General features: G+C 40.1%; 1 protein-coding gene across 1 annotated transcript; it reads left to right on the forward strand.

Moving 5' to 3' along the window:
* Positions 1–580: 580 nt before the first annotated feature.
* Positions 581–21,974, forward strand: LOC133367570 (vomeronasal type-2 receptor 26-like). Its single transcript, XM_061591665.1, has 6 exons — positions 581–666; positions 9,001–9,292; positions 11,456–12,316; positions 14,820–15,047; positions 20,328–20,454; positions 21,073–21,974. The coding sequence occupies exons 1-6, from the start codon at positions 581–583 to the stop codon at positions 21,972–21,974; spliced, it is 2,496 nt and encodes an 831-aa protein (XP_061447649.1).
* Positions 21,975–22,416: the final 442 nt, after the last annotated feature.

The following is a 22,416-nucleotide window of genomic DNA, read 5'->3' on the forward strand; positions in this document are numbered from 1 at the left end:
TGCCAAATTATAGGCAGATATAGTCAGGGAGTTTCATGCAGGGTGCCTTTATTTATATATAAATATACATTCTTATTTTCTGTCAGAATTGGATGCAATTTGAAGACACAATCACGCCTTCCGAGGGGATGAAGTCTGCCAAATTTCCCAATGATAACAACTCTCTCACCAGGGCAGACTTTTACCATTTTGAGGTGGGTGCAATAGGGATCATAGATATGAGGTAGAATCATAGAATAATAGAGTTGGATGGGGCCTATGAGGCCATCAAGTCCAACCCGCTGCTCAATGCAGCAATCCAAATCAAAGCATTCCCGACAGATGGCTGTCCAGCTACCTCTTGAATGCCTCCAGTGTCGGAGAGCCGACTGCCTCTCTAGGTAATTGGTTCCATTGTCGTATGGCTCTCACAGTTAGGAAGTTTTTTCTGATGTTCAGTTGAAATCTGGTGTAGCCTGTCTATAGGCAAATGTATAGCCAAGGTAGAATCAATCCCTGCTTTTAGCCTGAAGGTCTGTATTCCCTTTCAGGGCCCCAGCATTTTTTAGGTATTCAGCTTGTGAGCATTCTGGGCAAAGGGATGGCTCAGGGAATGGTCAATGTAAACATTGTTAGCAGTACAGATGTTTTATCAGTGTTCACTAACAAGCTTGAGGCAAGTGTGAGGTAGCTTGCCTCAAGCTTGTTAGTGTTGCCAAGAGGTGGTCTAAAGGTGCCAGGATGCCTTGGCTATCTATATCATTAATTAGCAGCATGATGTAGCTTTTTCTAGCAATTAATGTTTATTTGAAGGTGCCTTGTTAACCCATGATCAATCTAAGTATATGCTGAAGTGCCATGATTTGATCTTTCATAGCAATTAATCACTTATGTAACCTCATCACTGTGCTGGTAAACATGTATGCTATATAAGTGCCTTTGGTGCCCAGTATGGGTGTTCAGTTTGACACCAGCTTCTGCAGGGCTGTGTCTCTGATCTACTTTTATTGAAGGCACCTGCTGTGTGCTGTAAGTAACTCAATAAACTTTACCTCTTTGTAAGCAAACCTCGTGTCTGCATCTCACCTCTGGTATTCCAGCAACCTGAAGTGTTACATCTGGCTTCCTGCAACCTGAGCCCATTATTCCATGTCCTGCACTCTGGGACAATCAAGAATAGATCCCGGCCCTCCTCTGTGTGACAACCTTTCGAGTACTTCAAAAAGGGCTATCTATCTCCCCTCAGTTTTCTCTTCTTCAGGCTAAAAATGCCCAATTCTTTCAGTCTCTCATCATAGGGCTTGGTTTCCAGTCCCCTGATCATTCTTGTTGCCTTCCTCTGTACCTATTCCAGTTTGTCTGCATCCTTCTCGAAGTGCGGAGACCAGAATTGGATGCAGTACTCAAGCTGAGGCCTAACCAGTGCCGAATGGAGGAGAACTAATACTTCACACAATTTGGAAACTATACTTCTGTTAATGCAGCCTAAAATAGCATTTGTCATTTTTGCAGCCACATCGCACTGTTGGCTCATATTCAGCTTGTGATCAACGACAATTCCCAGATCTTTCTCACATGTTGTATTGCTGGGCTAAGTATCCTTCATCTTATAACTGTGCATTTGGTTTCTTTTTCCTAAGTGTAGAACTTTGCACTTATCCCTGTTGAATTTCATTCTGTTGTTTTCAGCCCAATGCTCCAGTCTATCAAGGTCCCTTTGAATTTTGTTTCTGTCTTCCACAGTATTAGCTGTGCCCCCCAATTTTGTATCATCTGCAAATCTGATACGCATGCTTTGTACCTCCTCATCCAAGTCATTAATAAAAATGTTGAAGAGCACTGGGCCCAGGACTGAGCCCTGTGGTACCCCACTCATTACTTCTGCTCAGTTTGAGAAGGAACCATTGATAAGCACTCTTTGAGTACAATTCTGGAGCCAACTGTGGATCCACCTGATAGTTGTTCCATCCAGCCCACATTTAGCTAGTTTGCTAATCAGAATATCATGCGACACTTTGTCAAAAGCTTTGCTGAAGTTGAGATATATTATGTCCACAGCATTCCCACAGTCTACAAGGGAGGTTACTCAATCAAAGAACAAGATAAGATTAGTTTGGCAGGATTTGTTCTTCATAAATCCATGTTGGCTCCTAGTAATCACTGCATTATTTTCAAGGTGCTTACAGATTGACTGCTTTATAATCTGCTCCAGAGTTTTTCCAGGGATTGATGTTAGAATGACTGGTCTGCAGTTCCCAGTTACTTCTTTTTGCCCTTTTTGAAGATAGGGACAACATTAGCTCTTCTCCAGTCATCCAGCACTTCACCAGACCTCCATGATTTCGCAAAGACAATAGACAGCAGTTCTGAGAGTTCTTCAGTTGCAGTTTATTGGGCCCTGCCAATTTGAACTTGTTCAAAGCAATTAGGTATTCCTTGACCATTTGTCTATCAGTCTCAAGTTCCAATCCTGCCCCTTCTACCTCATGTTTCCTGGGAGGGTCATAGATCCTTTTTTGGGAGAAGACTGAGCCAAAGCAGGAATTGAGCACTTCTGCCTTTTCTTTGTCATCTGTTATCATTTTGCCATTCTCATTGAGTAGCTGTGCCACCATTTCTTTTCTCTGTCTTTTATTATGCACATACCTGAAGAAAGCTTTTTTGTTACTTTTAGCATCCCTCTCTAACCTCAGCTCATTGTCAGCTTTAGCCTTCCTGATGGCATCCCTGCAATTCCATGATAACTTCCTGTACTCTTCCTTTCTGGCCTGGCCTTCTTTCCACTTCCTGTATGCATCCTTTTTTGTTTTCAGGTCATCTCTAAGCTTTTTGTGAAGCCACATTGGCTTCTTCTGCTGTTTTCCCCTTTTTTTTCCTTGTTGGAATTGCTCGCTTTTAGAATTTCCTTTTTTAGAAACTCCCACCCATCTTGGACTTCTTTTCTCATCAGGGTCACTTGCCATGGAACCGTACTTACATTTGTCCTGAGTTTATTAAGATCAGCTTTCCTGAATTCCAGGGTGTGCATTTGTTTTCTCTCAGCTTTTGCTTCTGTTAAAATTAAGAATTCATGTATGGTGTGGTCACTTTCCCCAGAGTTCCTGAAACTGCCACTTCATCCACCAAATCATCTCTATTGGTTAGAATCAAGTCCAGGATAGCTGATCCTCTGGTTGCTTCCTCCACTTTCTTAGGAGGAAGTTATCTCCAACACAAGTCAGAAATTTCTTGGAGGGGCCATGTTTGGCAGAATTTGTCTCTTAACAGATACCGGGATAATTGAAGTTCCCCATTACTACTACATCATGCCTCCTCAAAACATTGGCAATTTGCTTTTCAAAAGTTACATTCTCGTCTTCTCCTTGATTGGGTGGTTGGTAGTAGACTCTAAGCACCACATTCCTTTTATTACTTGCCCCATTAATTTTAATCCAGATACTCTCAGTGGAGCAACTAAGCTCATCTTCCTGTATTTCTGTGCAGGGTTATATATTTTTAACATATAGCGCGACTCCACCTCCCTTTTTATTCCTTCTGTTCTTTTTGAACTTCAGTTGCTGTATTCCAATCATGGGAGTCATCCCACCAAGTTTCAATTATACCTATCAAGTCGTAAATACCCTCCTGTATTAAAAGTTCAAGTTCGTCCTGCTTGTTTCCCATGCTCTGTGCATTAGTATACAGACATCGAAGTCCATGTGATTTGTGGCTTAGCTTCCTTACTACATTTTTCTGAGGACTGTTACGGGGCCCTGTTGGATCCTATCTCTCTGTTCCTGTTACTGTGCACAAGCCTTCATCAGTCATTACCACCAAGTTTATGTCTCCCTCCCCCGTAGGATTCAGTTAAAAGCCCTGTTGATGAACTTCTCCATGCTGTGGCCAAACACATTCTTCCCAGTCCTTGTGAGTTGCAACCCATCACTTGCCAGCAGTCCATCTTCCAGGAAGCAAAGCCCGTGGTCCCAGAATCCAAATCTCTCATGTCGGCACCACCTTCATAGCCATTCATTCACATGGAATTTTTTTCTTTCCCTTTCTATCCTCTTCTAAGTACTGGAAGGATGGATGAAAAAACTATCTGGCCCCAAAGTCCTTGAATTTCCTTCCCAGAGCTTCAAAGGCTGATGTGATTTCTTCACAGCTCTGTTTGGCAGTATAATTTGTTCCCACATGGATGAGGAGAAACCATACCTGTCGGTGGGCTTGATGAGTGATGGCAACCCTTCCGTCACATCTTTAATCCATCCTCCTGGTAGACAGCATACCTGGCAAGTCCATGGATCTTCTCGACATACTTGGGTTTCGATCTCATGCAGTAGAGAGTCTCCCACTACTAGTACTCTTCTCTTCTTGTTATGGGGCATGGTTTCATTGCCCCTGCTTGATTGAGCTTCAGCCTTTTGTTCGTTATCCCACAGTGTCTTCCGTAATTCTTCCACCACAGGCTGTCCTCCAGTCTCATCCTCGAGTGGTTGAAAGCGGTTCCATAGTTCCACTGGTGATGGGTGTCTAGCTCTTGTGCTCCTATCTGTCTCCCTTTCCCACTGAGTTTCCTCCACTTTGTTGTTCTTCTCCAAAGCAGTCTCCTCTTCTGCTAGCACATGCTGCTGTTCTTCCACCTCCTCTTTGCTGCTGTTCCAGCATTCTGCCTAATAACTCTTCATCTTCTCTTATAGTCCTCAGTGTGGCCATCTGCTGTTCCAGGCCTCTCACTTTTTCTTTCAACAGTGCCACGAACTTGCAGTTGTTGCACGTGTATGCCATGTTGTTCTCAGGCAAGAAAACAAACATGGCACATGTCAGTATCCTTCCCATTCATACTCTCTACTTTTTGTTTCTAACTACTTGTTTTAGAGAGGCCTGTGCTTTGTCGTGTCCTACTTCAGGGTAAACTTGAGAGTCCAACTGGTATGCAATGCACCATACAAGAAGAATTAGTAATTTTTTAATTATTTTTTTAGGGAGCTCCCCTTCACCTCCCCTGTTGAACTCCTTTGTCAAACTCCTGTTTGCTCTCCTTTTCACTCGCTCTGTTCACTCAATCTCTGAAAGCTGGCTTGCTTGTATCTCCTCTCCTGTGGACCAACTGAGACAGCTCCTTCTGCTCTGCTCATTAGGAGTCAGGAAGCAGGACAGAGGGTCTCTGATTATTTATTTATAAAAATACTTATATACAACAAATTTGATGAAAAAAACCCACACATTCATTTACAAAAATTATATATGCAATAAAAACCCTGTTACTCCAAGAGTAGTTGGTAGGACATAGGATTCTGCCTCTCCTCAACCATGGATTTTGTGAAATACATCCTCTTATCCCTGGAGAAGGACCATAGTTCAATGATAGATAGAGCTGTGAGAATCTCCTGCCTGAAATCCTGGAGAGCCTCTGCCAGTCAGTGTAAACAGTACTGAACTAGATGGTCTGACTCAGTGCAAGGCAGCGTCCTATGTGTTCCATCGCCATGACTTGCTGAGGAAGGGGAAGGGAGTTACGAATCTTTTTTTTTTCTATTGAGATGTGGTAACTACTGTTTCTTCAGCAATTCTACAGGGAATTCCTAATTATCTTTCCCTTTAATTATCATAATGGCTATAATTCTTTTTCTTCTTTTTTAACCTCACTGGGGTGGATCTGCAGTTTCCAGTCTCCTAAGTAATAACACAGTATCTGTAGGATATCATAAATACACCTGCTAGCTTTCAGAGATTGGTCTGGGTAGTAGGAAAAGGCACATATATGATCACTGATGTTTTAAAATTAGGTTTCTACACTTCAGTCTTACCTGGGGATATTGTAATCGAGGAGTCTTTCATGAGAGAGTTGTAGATATAAATGAGAGAATCTGCATACAGACAGAATATTTGCACTTGTATTCAGGATGCTGGTATTGGTGGTCTGGCCATTGGTACTGCTTCCTCACATGGCATGCGAGGCTCACATTTTTAAGTGCAGGGTCCAATATCCACACCCACCCAGTCACAGGTACCATCAGAAAGGAGACCTCCTCATTGGTGGCATTGCATCTCACAGCTTCATCCTCTCCAGTTCAACAGCCTTCACTGAAGAACCCCCTCCAGCACTGTTGGAAGAGTTTGTGTAAGGAGTTATTTTGTTCTTCTTTCTTTTCTTTTCTTGTTTGTTGGAGGGAGGGCTGCAGCCTTGGGGGAAAATGGCTGGTTAGGCTGTATAAACCATTCCCTCCCTTAATTTTACATAACCAAACAAATAAGACATGCAGCTATCCCTCATAAGTAGTGGGACCATGCAGTTGGAGAGGGGGGAAATTAACCTTTCCCACATACTATTTCTCAAATCTGACTCTAGTTTCTTTTCTGTATAAATATTCCCATAGTAACATAAATATGCCTGAAGCTGCCCTCTGGACTATGGCTCTTGTTAACCTTTAAAAAAGGGAAGGAGATCCTCTTCATGCATTTCCTCTGTCACATATCACTTAGCCTTAAATTAATGCTCAAAAGAAGCATCTCTATTTTATCACGGGGAAAGGGAAACCTTCTAGAAATGTTTTATAGCACAACTCAATACACTTCTACTAAAAAAAAATAAGTTCCATTGAATTCAGTGGGGGCTACTGCTAAGCAAGTGGCTTCCCTTGCTCTTTTTTTCTTTTGTCAGATCCCACATGTCATTCCTTTCTCTTTCATTCTATAACATCATTCTCTCTGAACATTCCTTCTGATATTGCTTCACCTACAGCAGGACTGTGTGTCATTGCTTTTATTGAAGCATAGCTGGGGTTTTTTTTCAAAGAAATTGATTTCAATCATAGGAATATTTCAGCTAGTGAAAATGACTAGCATCTAGGTTCATTTATGAATGATGAATCATTTTATTACGGTCACAGACCACATATTAAAAGAGAGATAAAAAAAAGACATAAAAAAACAAACAGGATGGAATATTTGAAGATTTAGGATACAAGCTACCATAGTTCTGAAAGCCCGTAAACAATTCTTTAAGGAGTGGGTTGACAACATTTTTTCCCTAATTTGCATTGAAATAAGGAGAAACTTTGTGACATTAGTAGTGACATAGGATGACACATCACTTAGACAATTAACGGGATTGCCCTTAGACGAAGCAGTTACCAAAGGGGAAATTAACCTCCTTCTGTATTCTTTATATAGCTTGCAAAATAGAAGAACATGTTCTACAAACTCCACTACACCAGCTCCACATAAGCATATCCGTTCACTGACTGGAATCTTTTTAAAATGGAAGGGAGCACGTTAAATCTAGCAAGAGTAAATGCTCTCCTATATTTTGGAATGGTCAGTGAAAACATATAAGGGGCTACAGTAATTCCATAATTGCTAAAATTGCTGTAGGTTAATGGGGAGCAGAATTTGTTAGCTGCATTTCTTAGGTGCTGCAAATCTATATCAATTAATCTTTGAGTGGCAGAAAGCTGAGCCTTCTCAAGCCCATAATTCCCCAGCACTTCAAGAGAAAAACCCAAGGTGTTTATTTTCTTCACCACTGTATGCATCCAGCGGCTCTCGAAGGAATCTTAGAGCAATAGGGAAAGATAGATGCCAGGAGGTGTTAGGAAATGTAGTCACAGCCGCCACTTCAGGGCGTTGATCCAGGCTTGCAAGCTACCAAGCAGATACCTACTTCAAAGTAGATAGCAGCATTACTCACACAGAGGGGAAGACCCAGTAATTTCCTGAGGAAATTTGATTGAATTCTTTCCAAATGGGAGTTAAAGCCCAGAATCCAGATTGAAACACTGTATGTAAGCGGGGTCAAAGTATTTGCTTTGTAGATTTGGATAGCGGCAGGGATGTATTGGCCACCTTGTAAAAAGAAAAATCTTAAAATTTGCTGTTGGCTAAGACTTGCTATATCAATTGCCTGACTATACTATTGAGATCAAAGCCCAGAGGTTCGTTTATGATTCTTCATATTAAAATGGATCAATTCCTCCTACCTGATTTCATTATCTTGTACAGCTATGCTTATCTTATATACCACTTATAGTAAAATGAAGCTCTAAAAGGTGTACAACATAAATTAAAACTTCTTAAACAGAAAAGACAAACACACACCCTACAGTCTACGATTCATAAAACATAACTAATAACTGAATATCCTCTTCAGTATCAACATTCAGTGTAAACATTGCACATGAAAATTAACTACAAAATCAACTACAAAAAATACAAGAAAAATTCATAACATAGTAGACTCTGAAATGGTCTTCTTCACAGGACATTAGGTGGTAAATGGAGATGGTGTAGAATAAGAATTTTATCTTTAGAATTTGTGTAGTATTAGAACTTTATCTTATACCTCCATTCTCACACAGCCTTTCTTCTGAAACTGCTTCAAGTACAGATTTTTTTTCTTTGATTTTATTTTGTTTTCTTGTACAACACAATTGCATTGGAAGTGTCTTCATAAGACGCTGGGTGATAAATGATGATACTTAGAATATGAATGCTATCAGTATGACCTCAGGTAGCATATGATTAGAGCATAATTGGAAACAATATTAATGGGCGAGAGATTGTGTTAAACAGCACTTTCATTTGATTTTTTATGATATAGATCATTTTAGTACAGACTTTTCTAAATAACTACACGACCAAGAAAGTATCAATAGTTTCATGCTTTGCTGATCCAAAAGCTAATCTTGTCAGTTGTTTAATCATTTAGTAGAGAGCCAGCGTGGTGTAGTGGTTAAGGTGTTGGACTATGACCTGGGAGACCAGGGTTTGAATCCCCACACAGCCATGAAGCTCACTGGGTGACCTTGGGCCAGTCACTGCCTCTCAGCCTCATGAAAACCCTATTCATAGGGTCGCCATGAGTCGGAATCAACTTGAAGGCAGTACATTTACATTTTTAGAACTTTTTAGATACATTTTTGCCTCAGCAAAAGAGGTCTATAAATACTGCAGTCAATAATGCCAATGAAGATCAAGCAGCTCAGAGTGGCAATAATTTTATTCAGGGTAGAATATAAAAAAATGTTGTTCTCATTCCAGTGTAGTACCAAAGAATTACCAGCACATCCTGGCCTTGACATTTGCAGTAAAGGAGATCAATGAAAACCCACTTATCTTACCGAATCTCACTTTTGGCTTCCACATTTACGACAGTTATTTCAATGCAAAGAGGACCTATCATGCCACATTGTTACTTATGTCCACACTGGAGAGATTTTTCCCTAACTACATATGTGACATCCAGAACAACCTAATAGCAGTTATTGGGGGACTGGACTCCCAAACCTCTATTCATGTGGCAAATGTTTTGGATATCTATAAGATTCCACAGGTAGGATGAAAGTGTGTGTTGAGATCTGTGAATGTGTAGGATAAGAATGTAACACGTTTGAACAGATCCTTTGTTCTTCCAGATTGGGCTTGGTGGTTTGGACTCAGAAATGCATGCATTTAAGGTAATCAAATAGACATTATATACTCAACATTGTATAGAATGGAAGGCAATTTGTGCAACAGCTCTTTCCCTGTACTTAACAAAAACCATCTTCAGGGGATGAACAGGACCTTCCAAACATGATGGCTGTATTATATAAGTGCTACAGTGGGAGGAAGGAATCACCTGAAATCAGGCAGAATAATCTTGCATTTCTTACAAAGGTGTTGGACAATGCACCCTCCTTTTGCAAGCCCATATGACAGCCTACAGTGTTCAGTAACTCCCGCCTTTTTGGTGGTGGTGGTAGTGGGATGAGGGGGGAGGAAAAAATCCATTGCATGAGCCAGCCTTCTGTTTACTCAATATTGGATACTATTTTGGGGGGTGGGAGAGTGTTGTGTCTAGACAAAATTACAATTTTTTTGTTATGGCTTTATTTTTAATTGAAGAGGGGGATTTTATATTGATGTTTGTAGGCATGTTTTAAATGCTCTAAATTATTTTTCTCACCTCATTTCAACTGCAAAGTGTTTGACTTGTCAGATGGCATTGGAGGTTTTCTTGCAGGACCACATATCACTCCATTCCAGGAATATCTGCAGTAAGAAACTTCATTTTAGAAACTCGGCCCTAATATGCATCGGCATAGCAGCATATAATTGTTGGTGGAGTTAAGGAAGGCATGGAAAGATCTCCCACTCCCAATAACAGCCAGGGGTTTATTTGTGTTAATGCTCATAAAAACACATTGGAAGAACCCAGGGAGGAAGTGCTCAAGTCCTATAGTAGCCTCCCATGTACCTCTAATCTTTACTATAGAAATACAGAATCAACTCAGCAAGCACATCGTTAGGTGAAGGACATTAAGGTGTCAATATCTGCCAAAAGTGTAATCAAACATTTCTTTGGGTTAATGCCTGGTTTCAGTTGTTCATAGAAATGACTCAATAAATCTAAGCAATAATTAACATTTTTATATAGCTGAGGTATAAACAGAGAATGAATTCTGCTAGTTCTTTATGTGCATCATAAGATGTATGAAGGACATTCATACATAAGAGTCCCCAAGTTTGTTCAGTAAGTACAACTTTTGAATTTTGTCAGCTGATTAATAATTGCAAATTGATCTAGTAACATGAATTCCAATGTCTATCTCTATGAACTATGTGGGTGTGCTTTTTGTCAACATCTCCTTAAACCTAACTCAGCCCAGACTATCATCCCTGTTACATTTCGACATAGACAACTAGCCTGCCCAACGTGGCTTCAGTTCCAATGCAAATGGAATGGACAGCCTTCAAGTCGATCCCTATTTATGGTGACCCTATGAATAGGGTTTTCATGGTGAGCGGTATTCAGAGGTAGTTTTACCATTGCCTTCCTCTTAGGCTGAGAGGCAGTGACTGGCCAAAGGTCACCCAGTGAGCTTCATGGCTGTGTGGGGATTCGAACCATGGTCTCTTAGGTCACAGTCCAACATTTTAACCACACTGGCTCTCTGAGTCAAAATCCACAATGAAATGGATCTACATAATCTGTGTCATCCAGGAAAGACTGGAGTTCAAGGGCCACCCTACCCTCCTCAAAAACCTGGTCCTAAAAGGTATGCATAAGAGAACTCTATGCATTCACAGATATAAACCCTCACTTCTTCATTCTGAAAAAAAATCTGTGTCTCTGACTGTAGGAGTCATGTATTAATTAATGAATGAAATTTATCACCTGAATAATCTCCAGTCCAATTCTCCCCACACTGCAGAATCAACAGATGCAGATAGGCAAACCATTATTTTCTCTATCTCAGAATATGTAGCAGAGGAATTTAAAATGTATGCTTAGGCTGCAATCCAGTACATGTCTACTCAGAAGCAAGCTCCTTTGGCTTCAATGGGACTTACTCCCATTGTGTAACTGTGTATTGGATTGCAGCCTTACTCTTATAACTGCTGTTATAAAGGGTACAGTAGCTGGTTTAAATGATGTGAATTGCTTTGAGCACATGATAAAAATGTTATAAGAACTGTGGGTTTTTTGTTCATGTTTCAAATCTCTTTTTAGCTGGTTTATAGTCCTGTTCCAGTGATGAATGATAAAACCCCAGGCCTTCTCTTCTACCAGATGGTTCCTAAGGAAGTCCTTCAGTTTAAGGGAATTCTCGCTTTGCTTCTGCATTTCAGGTGGACATGGATTGGGGTTGTTGTTATGGATAATGACAATGGAGAAAGATTTTTGCAAACTGTAATTCCAATGCTTTCACAGAGTGGTGTCTGTTTTACCTTCATACAAAGAATCCCCATATTTACTTTTGTCACTGACATTAAAGATATGCTGGACAACGGGGCAAAAATACATGACAAAATTATGGGCAGCAAAGCTAATGTATTTGTGGTCTATGGAGAATCATACTCCTTTGCATTTTTTAGATGGTTGCCATATCTATCAGAACAAGAACACATGGCAAGAAAACCAAAAGGTAAAGTCTGGATAGCAACAGTCCAGGTGGAACATACGTCATTTGTTTTTCAAAGGACTTGGAATACAGAAATGTTCCACGGTGCTATATCCTTCGCAATTCACTCCAACAATCAACCAAGTTTTCACCAGTTTCTTGAGGGAAGAAACCCTGCCACCACAACTGCAGATGGTTTTATCAGAGAGTTTTGGCAAAATGCCTTTGGCTGTGTATTTCCTGTTCAGAGTCTTGACCAGGCAGAGGCCAATATTTGCACTGGTGAGGAGAATCTGGAAAGCCTTCCAGGGACTTTTTTTGAAATGAGTTTGACTGGCCACAGCTACAGTGTCTACAACGCTGTCTATGCTGTGGCCCATGCTTTACAAGCTATATTTTCATCTAGACTGAAATACAAAGCAATTATGGAGGGAGGAGAACTGAAGCATCAGATGCAAGAGGCCTGGAAGGTAATGGCTTTAATATCCTCATGTGGCAGCAATGCCCAATATTTTGAGTGAAGTAAGAAAATATAAACTGTGTACTGCATTTCTCTAAACTCTTCCTGTGTTCTCATTTTTATCTTCTTTCTAGTCCTGTCACGCCAGTGAGAAAAGTTGTTCAAATTTCTATCTTCTTCATTTTCCACTTTGAGATCTGCAAACTTAATATAAGCACAACACATAGTGTTTCCCCCACTCCCAGCTGATGTAACATCCTCTTCCTACAATCTCAGTATCATTAGGAGTAGAGGTGGTTAATCTCCCCCTCCCCATTTAACATTGGATTGGTTCAGAAATGAGCTAGGTGATGCCATACTGAATGGCCGACTAGCAGCACTGCACGCAGAAGGTCCAAATTCCAATCTCGGGCATCTTCAGAAAGGGCTGGGAAACACATCTGAAATCCTGGATACCTGCTACTAGTCACTGAAGACAATAGATGCAGCTATGGAGTGACTCATATGTCACGAACCCATTGGCCATTTGCTTTGGTAACAGTTGAATGAACCCAACCAGAGCAAGCTGTTTAAAGCAACCCTGAAGCGAAACTGTTGACTTCCTAGGGAATGCTTTGAAGAGCTATCCAAAGGAATACTGGAAATGGGAACTAAAAGCCTACCACAAAGAGATACCCTTTTACTATTAGGGTCTCAGATATGGAAGGTTTCTGGCTTCAGTGACCACTTATTTGAGGTGCTCCTGTTCAAAGCAGCTCTACAATGATGACAAACCCCATTCTCTGTGAGATATCTTTTGGACACCAATGTCCTCTGTGGGCTTTCCTGTTTTTTTCTTCTTTTCAGAAACAACTCTTCAAAATAGAGAAAAAGTTGTGGACTTCTAAAAGCTCTTCTTTCTTTCTTTCTTTCTTTCTTTCTTTCTTTCTTTCTTTCTTTCTTTCTTTCTTTCTTTCTTTCTTGATTGATTGATTGATTGATTGATTGATTGATTGATTGATTGATTGATTGATTGATTGCATTTGTATACCACCCCATAGCCGATCTCTCTGTGCGGTTTACAACAATTTATTACCAATCTTCCAAAATTTGTTTCCACATTTCAATAATTTTATTTGTTGCTGTTATATGCCTTCAAATTGATTGTTCTTGCCTGGGAGGGGTCTAGTCTGCAGTCCTCTTGATGTTGTTTCTCTCTGGTTGTCTTTTTCCTGATGCTGTCTTGGCGCTTCTTCAGCCCCTGGAGGCTTAATCTCCCTGATGTAGGGGTCCTATACTTATACCACAAAAAAACCCTGGGAGGGGGCACATTACACCTATTAGATCATTATCTTTCCATCATTTAGGTCACAGCCTTTCACCATCAGGTGATCTTTGTTGATCTATCCTGACCCTGCACGTTGTACAGCTTCAGCTTGAGAACACAGCTGCACCCTCAACTTACTGGCTTGTTTTGGCTATCAAATGCTTTTGTTTCCATTAGCCAAGTGAGAACATTTGTAAGCCAATTAGCTGACCATCCCCTCAAAGCTTGAGAAAGCCATAAACAATCTCACCTCACAGAAGCAGAAGCGTGGGGCAAGCTGGGTTGTTTTGAGTAACTGGACCAACTTTCCCAAAAGCTGTTTCACAGACAGAATTAAGCATTTTTGCTTCTTCTAAATAATATCACAAAGCCTGTGCTTTGAGCTCTCTAAACTGCAATACATATAGTGTGCAAAGCAATAACAGTGTTCAGAAGCAATTAGCACTCCCATAAATCAGGGGTTTGGGGCAATAATTAGGGAACAGAGACCATTCACATGCCATTTATACACCTCCTCATTCCATCTAGATTCTTCCGGCCATGTGACAATACAGCAGGTCCCTGGGTGGGCCACAACAATATAAAATGCATTATTAAAAACCATTTAAAATGAATTACATTTACAACTAGAGAGCATGCTAAAAAATAAATATCTCAACTGTTAAAAGCCAGGGTAAAGAGATGCCTCTTGAGCATTCACTGAGAACTGTACAATGAAAATGCCAGAGAGACCTCTGTGGGCAGGGAATTTCACAATCCTGGGGCTGCCTCAGAGAATGCACTCTTCTGGGCCACCATCCCCCAAACTTCTGAAGGTGGTAGAACTACCAAGAAGCCCCCACCCCCACTGATCTTAACACCCAAGGTTTTGTGGGGAAGGATGTGGTCTCTCAGATATTTGAGGCCTAAGTCGTTTAGAGCTTTAAACACAAGTGCAAGTACCTTGAATTGGGCCTAAAAACATACTGGTAACCGGTGCCATTGCACAAGCTGAAGTTGATCCATGTGGGCAATAACTTAATTGGATTAAATACACACAATTAAATGGAACATCCTTTCGGATAAGTGTGTAAGAATCAGTTATTTATTCATGCATCTTTTTTATCTTTAGCGTGTTTCTTTAGCCATCTGCTTTGACCACCACTCCTTCAACTAAAAGACACAGGTGCATCATTTTCTAAATTATTTCCTTTTCTCCTTAATCTAGCTCCATCATTTTCTCAGAAGGGTCTCATTTAACAACAGTGCTGGGGACAAGATTTCTTTAGACAAGAGCGGGGAATCTGTAGGTGGATTTGATATTATCAACTGGATTTTTTTCTCCAACCAATCCTTTCATAGAGTAAGAGTTGGAAGGATGGATCCCCAGGCTACTCCAGATCAAGCATTTACCATTGATCAAGGTGCCATAACATGGCACAGCTGGTTTAACCAGGTAAGATGCAACTGTCAGCAGTTGGGGACCTGATATTTTAACCCTGAATTCACCCTGAGTCACTGTCCTGATGTGTAAAGTTACTTTCTTTATTGTCCTTGTTTAAATATTTGCTAAATAAAAATAAATTACAATTAAATCAGTCAATGCTAGTATAAACATAAAATATGGATTTGGTAGAAGCATTCTCTATAAAACCAAACATGCACAGTAGTAAACCATATCCAACCAAGCAGTATTAGAGAAAATGAATTCATTAAGTGTGCTGTCACAGTGGACTATTCCTCACCTGAGTTTGAAAGTGGTTAAGCAAGACTTTAGATGAGATGTTATTTTCACCAGTAGAAATGGATCCATTACTTTGTAAAACCATTCTTTATTATGGGTCCCCACAATTTTTTTAAAAAAAATCTGTTCTTTTTCCTGAACTATTGAACATAGTTGAATGAATTGAATTTTTATTGTTACAGTCAATAGACTACTCCAAACATTATACAGTTAAAATAATTAGCAACAATCCAGTATTTGGGCTACAATAAATTAGTTAAAATCCATTGGTGTCATTTTGTGGTTGATTATCCTTATAAGTGGTTACTCACTGTTTTCCTATATTGATGGCTGCTGCAGTAAATTTGGTGACTGCAAAAGTCACCTCTGGTAAGTAATCTCCTAATAAATGGTCTAAATAGAAAGTTTGGGTCCTACCTGGAAAAAGTGATAAAATAGGGAGAATTAGTTGGCTTCTTAAGTCACAGTAATAGGTGCAACGGTGGAGAACATGCTCATTAGTTTCAATTTCTCCATTCGCACAAGGGCAGAGTCTCTCAGGATATGGAATTTTTTTATATCTGCCATCAAGGACGGCAGACGGAAGAATATTTAATCTCATTAACGTAAAGGCTCTACGATAGTTGGGGAGCTCCAAGGTCGAGAGATAAGACATTAAAGTACAGAACTTGGGATTATGTCTTTGATTCCTGACGAGAAGTAGATGGTGCTGAAAGTCAATATCTCTAAGTCGTTGTTTGACTAATTCCCGGGCTGGCTCAAAGCCCAATTGTAACATATAGGATGGAGAAAGGCCTAAACTTGATATCTTATCATGAATCATTTTTTCCCAAGGGGAATGATAGTTGTCTATAAGAATATGGGGAGCCAAGCCTAGGGGATTGAATATCAATTTCAACCATAATAAAATTCTCAGCTTCCATACGCATGACTCTATGGATTGAAGTCCACATTCTAGTCTCAAAATATGGTTGGGAACACAAGTAGGAACTCCTAATATAGATCTTAAAAAGGAGTTTTGGATAGCTTCTAACTTTGTACTAATTTGAGCACCATATAGAAGTTGCGGAACAATTTTGGCAACAAATACTTTCCTAGCCGGGGAAACAAGTTGACCCCCTTTAGTGTAAAAAAAGGATAGTAAAGTCCTAGCTGTGCGCCTAGCATTTAGCAGACTGGAAGTAATGTGCTGCTGTTGAGAACCTGATGATTGAAAAATGATTCCAAGATATCTAATGGTTTTAACCTGCTCGATAGGAAGTTTGCCAATTCTCCAAACATGTTTTATCTTTTTTTTAGTAAAAACTAACACTTTAGTTTTCTGATGATTAACTATTAGCTCTTCTTCTAGGCAAAATGATGTTAAAGTCCTCATCAGTCTTTTAAGACCGATAGGAGTCTGTGATAGCAGCACTATATCGTCTGCATATAGTAGACAAGATCTCGGAATATGGGACAACACTGGAGGATGCGAAGAAATAGGTGCGAGAGTGTTCACTAGGGCGTTTATATAGATGTTGAATAATAAGGGTGCAAGTACGCACCCTTGTTTGACACCCTTTGAGGTGGAGATATGTGTCGTTAGATGACCATTGTTACATCTAATTTGCAAGGTAGTATTTTGATAGAGGCCTTGTATCAAAGCTAATAGACGCCTGTCTATTCCCAAATTTTGCAGTTTCAGCCAGAGTCTTGTTCTAGATACTGTATCAAATGCTGCTTTTAGATCAACAAAGGTGGTAAATAAAGCACTACCCTTAGTACTACTATATTTGGAGATCAAATGCTGTAAAACCAGAGCATGGTTGCAAGAAGAGCGTCCAGCTTGAAAACCTGCTTGTTCTGGTGCTAAAAGGTCCATATGATTAACCCAATCTAAAAGTTTCCTATATAAGAAAGTGGCATAAAGCTTGGTTATTATATTCAGCAAACTTACTGGCCTGTAGTTTGCTGGATCCAAATGGGATCCTTTTTTAAAGATGGGAATTATTATTGAGGCGCCCCAGCCTTCAGGGATGACCATTGAGGAATTTATCTTAGTAAACAGGGCAGCCAAAAAAGGAGCCCACCATTTTGGATTTAATTTGTAGATCTCCGAAGGGATATTATCTGGGCCTGGAGCCTTGTTTAGTTTAAGAGAGTCTATAAGGTCCAGGACTTCAATAATGGTGACTGGTGGCCATGTAGGAAACTCCATAAATGGACTTGGTGGAACCTCCGCATTTGCAGTATTAGATTAATACAAGGTGGCATAGTAACTTTCCCAAACAGCTGGAGCAATAGTACAGTCTAGTTTAAAACTAGGTTTAGGCCACTTTGGGGATATTATGTGCCAAAATATAGTAGATTTTTTTAGTTTTGAGGCCTGGATGAGGTTTTGCCACGTTTGCCTCAGGGCAAGGTTCTTTTTTATTTTTATTAGCTGTTTAAAGCTTTTCCTAATCTCTCTGAATTTTTCCAAACATTCACGAGTTCCATGTAATTTATACTCTTGATGTATAGATTTAACTTGTTTCTTATTGAACATAGTTAACAAATTAACAATTTGGAGTAATGAATTTAAATTTGATTATTGATTATTTTGATATTCTTTTGATAGGCCTCAGCTACATGTTCTCACCATTTCTAAAGCTGCCTTGTTGGTATAGGATGGTATAGGATAAAGCCATGGGTAAGTGGCTGTCATAGCTTTGAAAATGCCCTCTGCCCAAAGGTCTAGAACCTGAAAGAAACCATATTCATTATTCTCAATGTTGTCACTTTTTCATATGTGGATTAGGCCCAACCACTTTCTGTATGTACTGAGAGTTGCCATCCTGGTTCTAGCAAGAAAGTGAAGGAAGGGGAGGCATTTTGTTGCTATGATTGCATCCCATGTCCAGAAGGGAAGACTTCAGATCAAAATGGTAAGAAATTTACCATACAGAGTTATTATACAGGTTGCATGTAATCCAGCAATGGATAGATACATCACAATTCTTTTACTGCCATGTTTCAAATGTGGTGGAAAGTTTAGAAAAGGATGGGCTGGCTGGGAATCTGAAGGAACACGGATAATCTGCTGCACACCCCTTTAATAAAGCATTCTGTCAATTGGGCATGTGCTTTCAGAATTGTAGCACCATTTCTCTTGAACTTCCCTGCTCAATGTGTGAAGAGCTGGAGGAGAGTCTTCTCTCCCATCCCTTAGAAGAATGAATGGCCCCAACATTAGTGGAATTTTTCCATTTGGTAAAGACCCATTTGTTTTCCGAAGCTTGTGGGTAGGGATTTCTGATTTATCTTTACCTGGATCTTCTATATTTGGTGTTAAATGGAATAAAGTTGTGTATTGATTTTAGAGAAAGAAAGAAAGAAAGAAAGAAAGAAAGAAAGAAAGAAAGAAAGAAAGAAAGAAAGAAAGAAAGAAAGAAAGAAAGAAAGAAAGAAAGAAAGAAAGAAAGAAAGAAATGAAGCAGCCAGGGAGGTGGCACAAGTAGGACTCCATTGCTGTCCCGGCTTCTGAACATGGTACTGACTGAGAGGGAGAGAAGGGGATGTAAAGTGCAGGGAGCTCACCATAAGGTGGGATATGGTGGCAGAGCCAATCCAACACTCCTGTTACTGCACCTGTCTGTCTTGGTGAGTGGCAGCAATCTGTCATGTTCAGAAGCTGGGACAGCAATGGAGTTGTTTGTGCCACCTCACTGACTGCTACTGGTTAAAAGCATAACAATTTGGACTTGCTTTGTTTCTTTCTTTCTTTTTTTTAAAAAATCAATATACAACTTTATTCCATTATGTTATGTTCAGAAGACAAGGAGCGATGGAGCCTCACCTGTGCTGCCTCACTGGCCTCTAATACTTTTCCACGCTTGTTGAAAGCCTTCCTTTCCCCCCAAGCCTTTCCAAATTACACTATTTTCTCTCCGCAGTTTTAATTCGTGCTGGGTTTTTAGGGTTTAAATACTTGTAATCTTTAGTTTTACGTTTCAGTTTTTGTTTACTGCTCTGATATTTCTTGAATGCAGATTGGATTATATGTTTTCAAATAAATAATTTGTGTCTTCCCTTTTCCCCCTTGTCACTGCCCATGTCAGTAATAGTCCTGTGCAGGCATTATTAGCTCCTGTGCCTCTAGACATAGTAGCAAAGAGCAGGGCTGTGCACATGTTGCATACTCCTGTTCCAGTGCCCAAATGCACAACACAAACATGTTTAGGGACTGTGCACTTGAAGACTTTTCCATGATCTAGATCCCTGAATGATCAGGGTCCCAGATTTCAGGGAAGCCTTTGGTCATACAACTATGCATGCCCCCCCCCCAAAAAACCCTCTCCAGACAAGCTTACACATTCTAAGTGTGGAGGTCAGTAGACAGTGAACAACATTGGGGTGAAGCAGCTCAGGACTGTCCCTCTCTTTCCTCCCATGTTCATGACCACAGGAGCTGATAGCAATTGAAAATGGCTAATTTTCCAATGTATTCTGAATAGTCCTGGGTTGAACATTTCTCCTGTATTTTAGACCATTCTCCATCAATTAATGAGAAGTGAAATTACACTAGAAAATTATCAAAGTGAACAAATTCAGAGAAAATGTCATGAATGGGTCACAGGGTTTTTGCAAAATTCCTCTTACTTTCAAAGTGGCCAAGGAGTATTTGTGAGTGGCCCTTCTGTCATTCTACAGATCAGCTATATAGAGACCTGTAGTCTGAAGCAGTCATAGATACCCACGTTTGCTGAAAACCTCATGATGTCACCTGGTTCGTTTTGGGGTAAACACAAAAAGGTGGGGAGGGTTCTTGCCATGTGCCTGACCCCTATCCATTGTTTTTTTTAAGTGAAGTCTTTTAATGTTTAAAGAAAAGCCAGCCTTCCCAACTTCCTGTATTTTGGTTAATGCACAGAGGAGATTTGAGAATTCCTCCCATGGATATATATATATATATATATATATATATTATCATTATTCTCAAGATTATCATCATCTCTTTCATTTGTGGATTAGACTCGTCCTCTTTCTGTTTGTACTGAGAGTTGCCATCCTGGTTCTAGCAAGAAAGTGAAGGAGGGGGAGCCATATTGTTGCTACGATTGCATCCTGTGTCCAGAAGGCAAGATTTCGGACCAGGAAGGTAAGAAATATATTCTAAAGATCAGATGCAATTTAGCAAGGCATATATGCATCAGGGTTACTTTTCTTCAGTATTTGGAATGCATTTGAAAGTTTTGATAGGGCTAGGCCGGGAGGTACAGTACATTGGAAAAGGGACAGGGGGTGTTCAGCCGTGTTAGTTCATCTGGACCTCTCAGTAGTCTTTGATACCATTGATCATGGTGCACTTCTAGACAGATTACCTGGGCTAGCGTTCGAAGGCATTGTGTTTCAGTGCTTCTTCTCCTACCCAGAAAGCCAATTCTGGAAGGCATGTAAAGAATAACCATCCTGTTGCATTTATCCTTTGGGGTCCTGCAGCTTCTGACAACATTGAGGGATCTGGGTGTGGTGTTTTTAAAATGGTTAATAATGGATAATTTATCTGGAAGCCTCCCTGGGCTCCTTCTGGGAGGAAGGGTGGGATATAAATTTAATAAATAAAATAAATAAATAAATAAATAAAATAATAAGCTGATGACACCACAGTACTTCATATCTGATACTTACATAAACAAGTTGTATCTCTGCAAGGGTATGGCATTTTGGTGAGACTCAGAGCATATATCTGAGACTGCGATCATATATTTTATTCCAGACTTGAACAACTGTTATGAATGCACAGATGAAACTTATCCAAACAAAAACAGGGATCTATGTATTCCCAAGGGTATCAGCTTCTTGGCTTTTGGAGAACCTTTGGGGATCAGCTTAGCCTCTTTTGCTCTTTCCTTTGCTTTGATCACAACCCTGGTGCTAGGAATGTTTGTGAAACACAAGGATACTCCCATTGTCAAAGCCAATAACCGGAACCTCTCCTACACACTCCTCATTTCCCTTCTGCTTTGCTTTCTTTGTGCATTGCTATTCATTGGCAAGCCTCACAATGTGACATGTCTCTTCAGACAAACTGCTTTTGGCATCATCTTTTCAGTGGCTGTTTCTTGTGTGTTGGCAAAAACCATCACTGTAGTTCTGGTTTTTATGGCCACCAAACCAGGATCCAGGATGAAGAAGTGGGTGGGGAAAAGACTGGCCAACACTATTGTTTTTTCCTGCTCCTTTATTCAAGCAGGTATCTGCATCATGTGGCTGGCAACAAAACCTCCATTTCCAGATGCTGACATGTATTCAATGCCTGAAGAAATTGTACTGGAATGTAATGAGGGTTCAGTGACAATGTTTTACTCCGTTCTGAGCTACATGGGCCTCCTGGCTATTGTTAGCTTCACTGTGGCTTTCCTTGCCAGGAGGTTGCCTGATAGTTTCAATGAAGCCAAATTTATCACTTTCAGTATGTTGCTTTTTTGCAGCGTTTGGTTATCCTTTGTTCCATCCTATCTGAGCACAAAAGGGAAATATATGGTTGCAGTGGAGGTCTTTTCTATCATAGCCTCCAGTGCTGGGTTACTGGGCTGCATCTTTTCTCCCAAATGTTTCATTATTTTGTTGAGACCTGAGCTGAACAACCGAGAACAGCTAATTAGAAGAAAGTCTTGAAGAATTCCTCGCCCTTGTGTGATGTACAGTAGTGCTTGTTCGTGCATGCATATAGAATTTTGATAAGTTTGCAAATGTTGATGGATTTCATTTTGTGTGTGTGCTCCAGCCCTACAACATCCGTTCCAGACCAGAGACATTCCATATCCATCGGTGCACCATTTTTTTACAGCTAAAGATTTTGGTTTTTGTTTTAACCCAAACAATATGTGTTTGTGTGCACGGATAAGCACAATACTGTATGTATTTTATAATTTATTTTATGTTGTAAATCAATTAGAAGACATTTTGGCATGTAAGCAGTAGATGATGATGAAGATGAGAAGAATCCTAGGAGCTACCGTCTCCAAACAATGGGTTATTGGGCTATGCTGTAGGGGGGAAATGTTAATATTGGGTATGCTAAAAAGAAAAGATAGCAAGAAAATCTTTTAATTCCACA

The sequence above is a fragment of the Rhineura floridana genome, chromosome 11 (genome assembly GCF_030035675.1).
Source record: "Rhineura floridana isolate rRhiFlo1 chromosome 11, rRhiFlo1.hap2, whole genome shotgun sequence".
Taxonomy (NCBI): domain Eukaryota; kingdom Metazoa; phylum Chordata; class Lepidosauria; order Squamata; family Rhineuridae; genus Rhineura; species Rhineura floridana.

Excerpts from the sequence above, each read along its gene's own strand:
- LOC133367570 (XM_061591665.1), top strand. The coding sequence starts at position 581 with ATGGCTCAGGGAATGGTCAATGTAAACATTGTTAGCAGTACAGATGTT. Across the intron at positions 9,293-11,455 it reads ATATCTATAAGATTCCACAG|CTGGTTTATAGTCCTGTTCC; the intron begins GTAGGATGAAAG and ends ATCTCTTTTTAG. Across the intron at positions 20,455-21,072 it reads CAAGATTTCGGACCAGGAAG|ACTTGAACAACTGTTATGAA; the intron begins GTAAGAAATATA and ends ATTTTATTCCAG.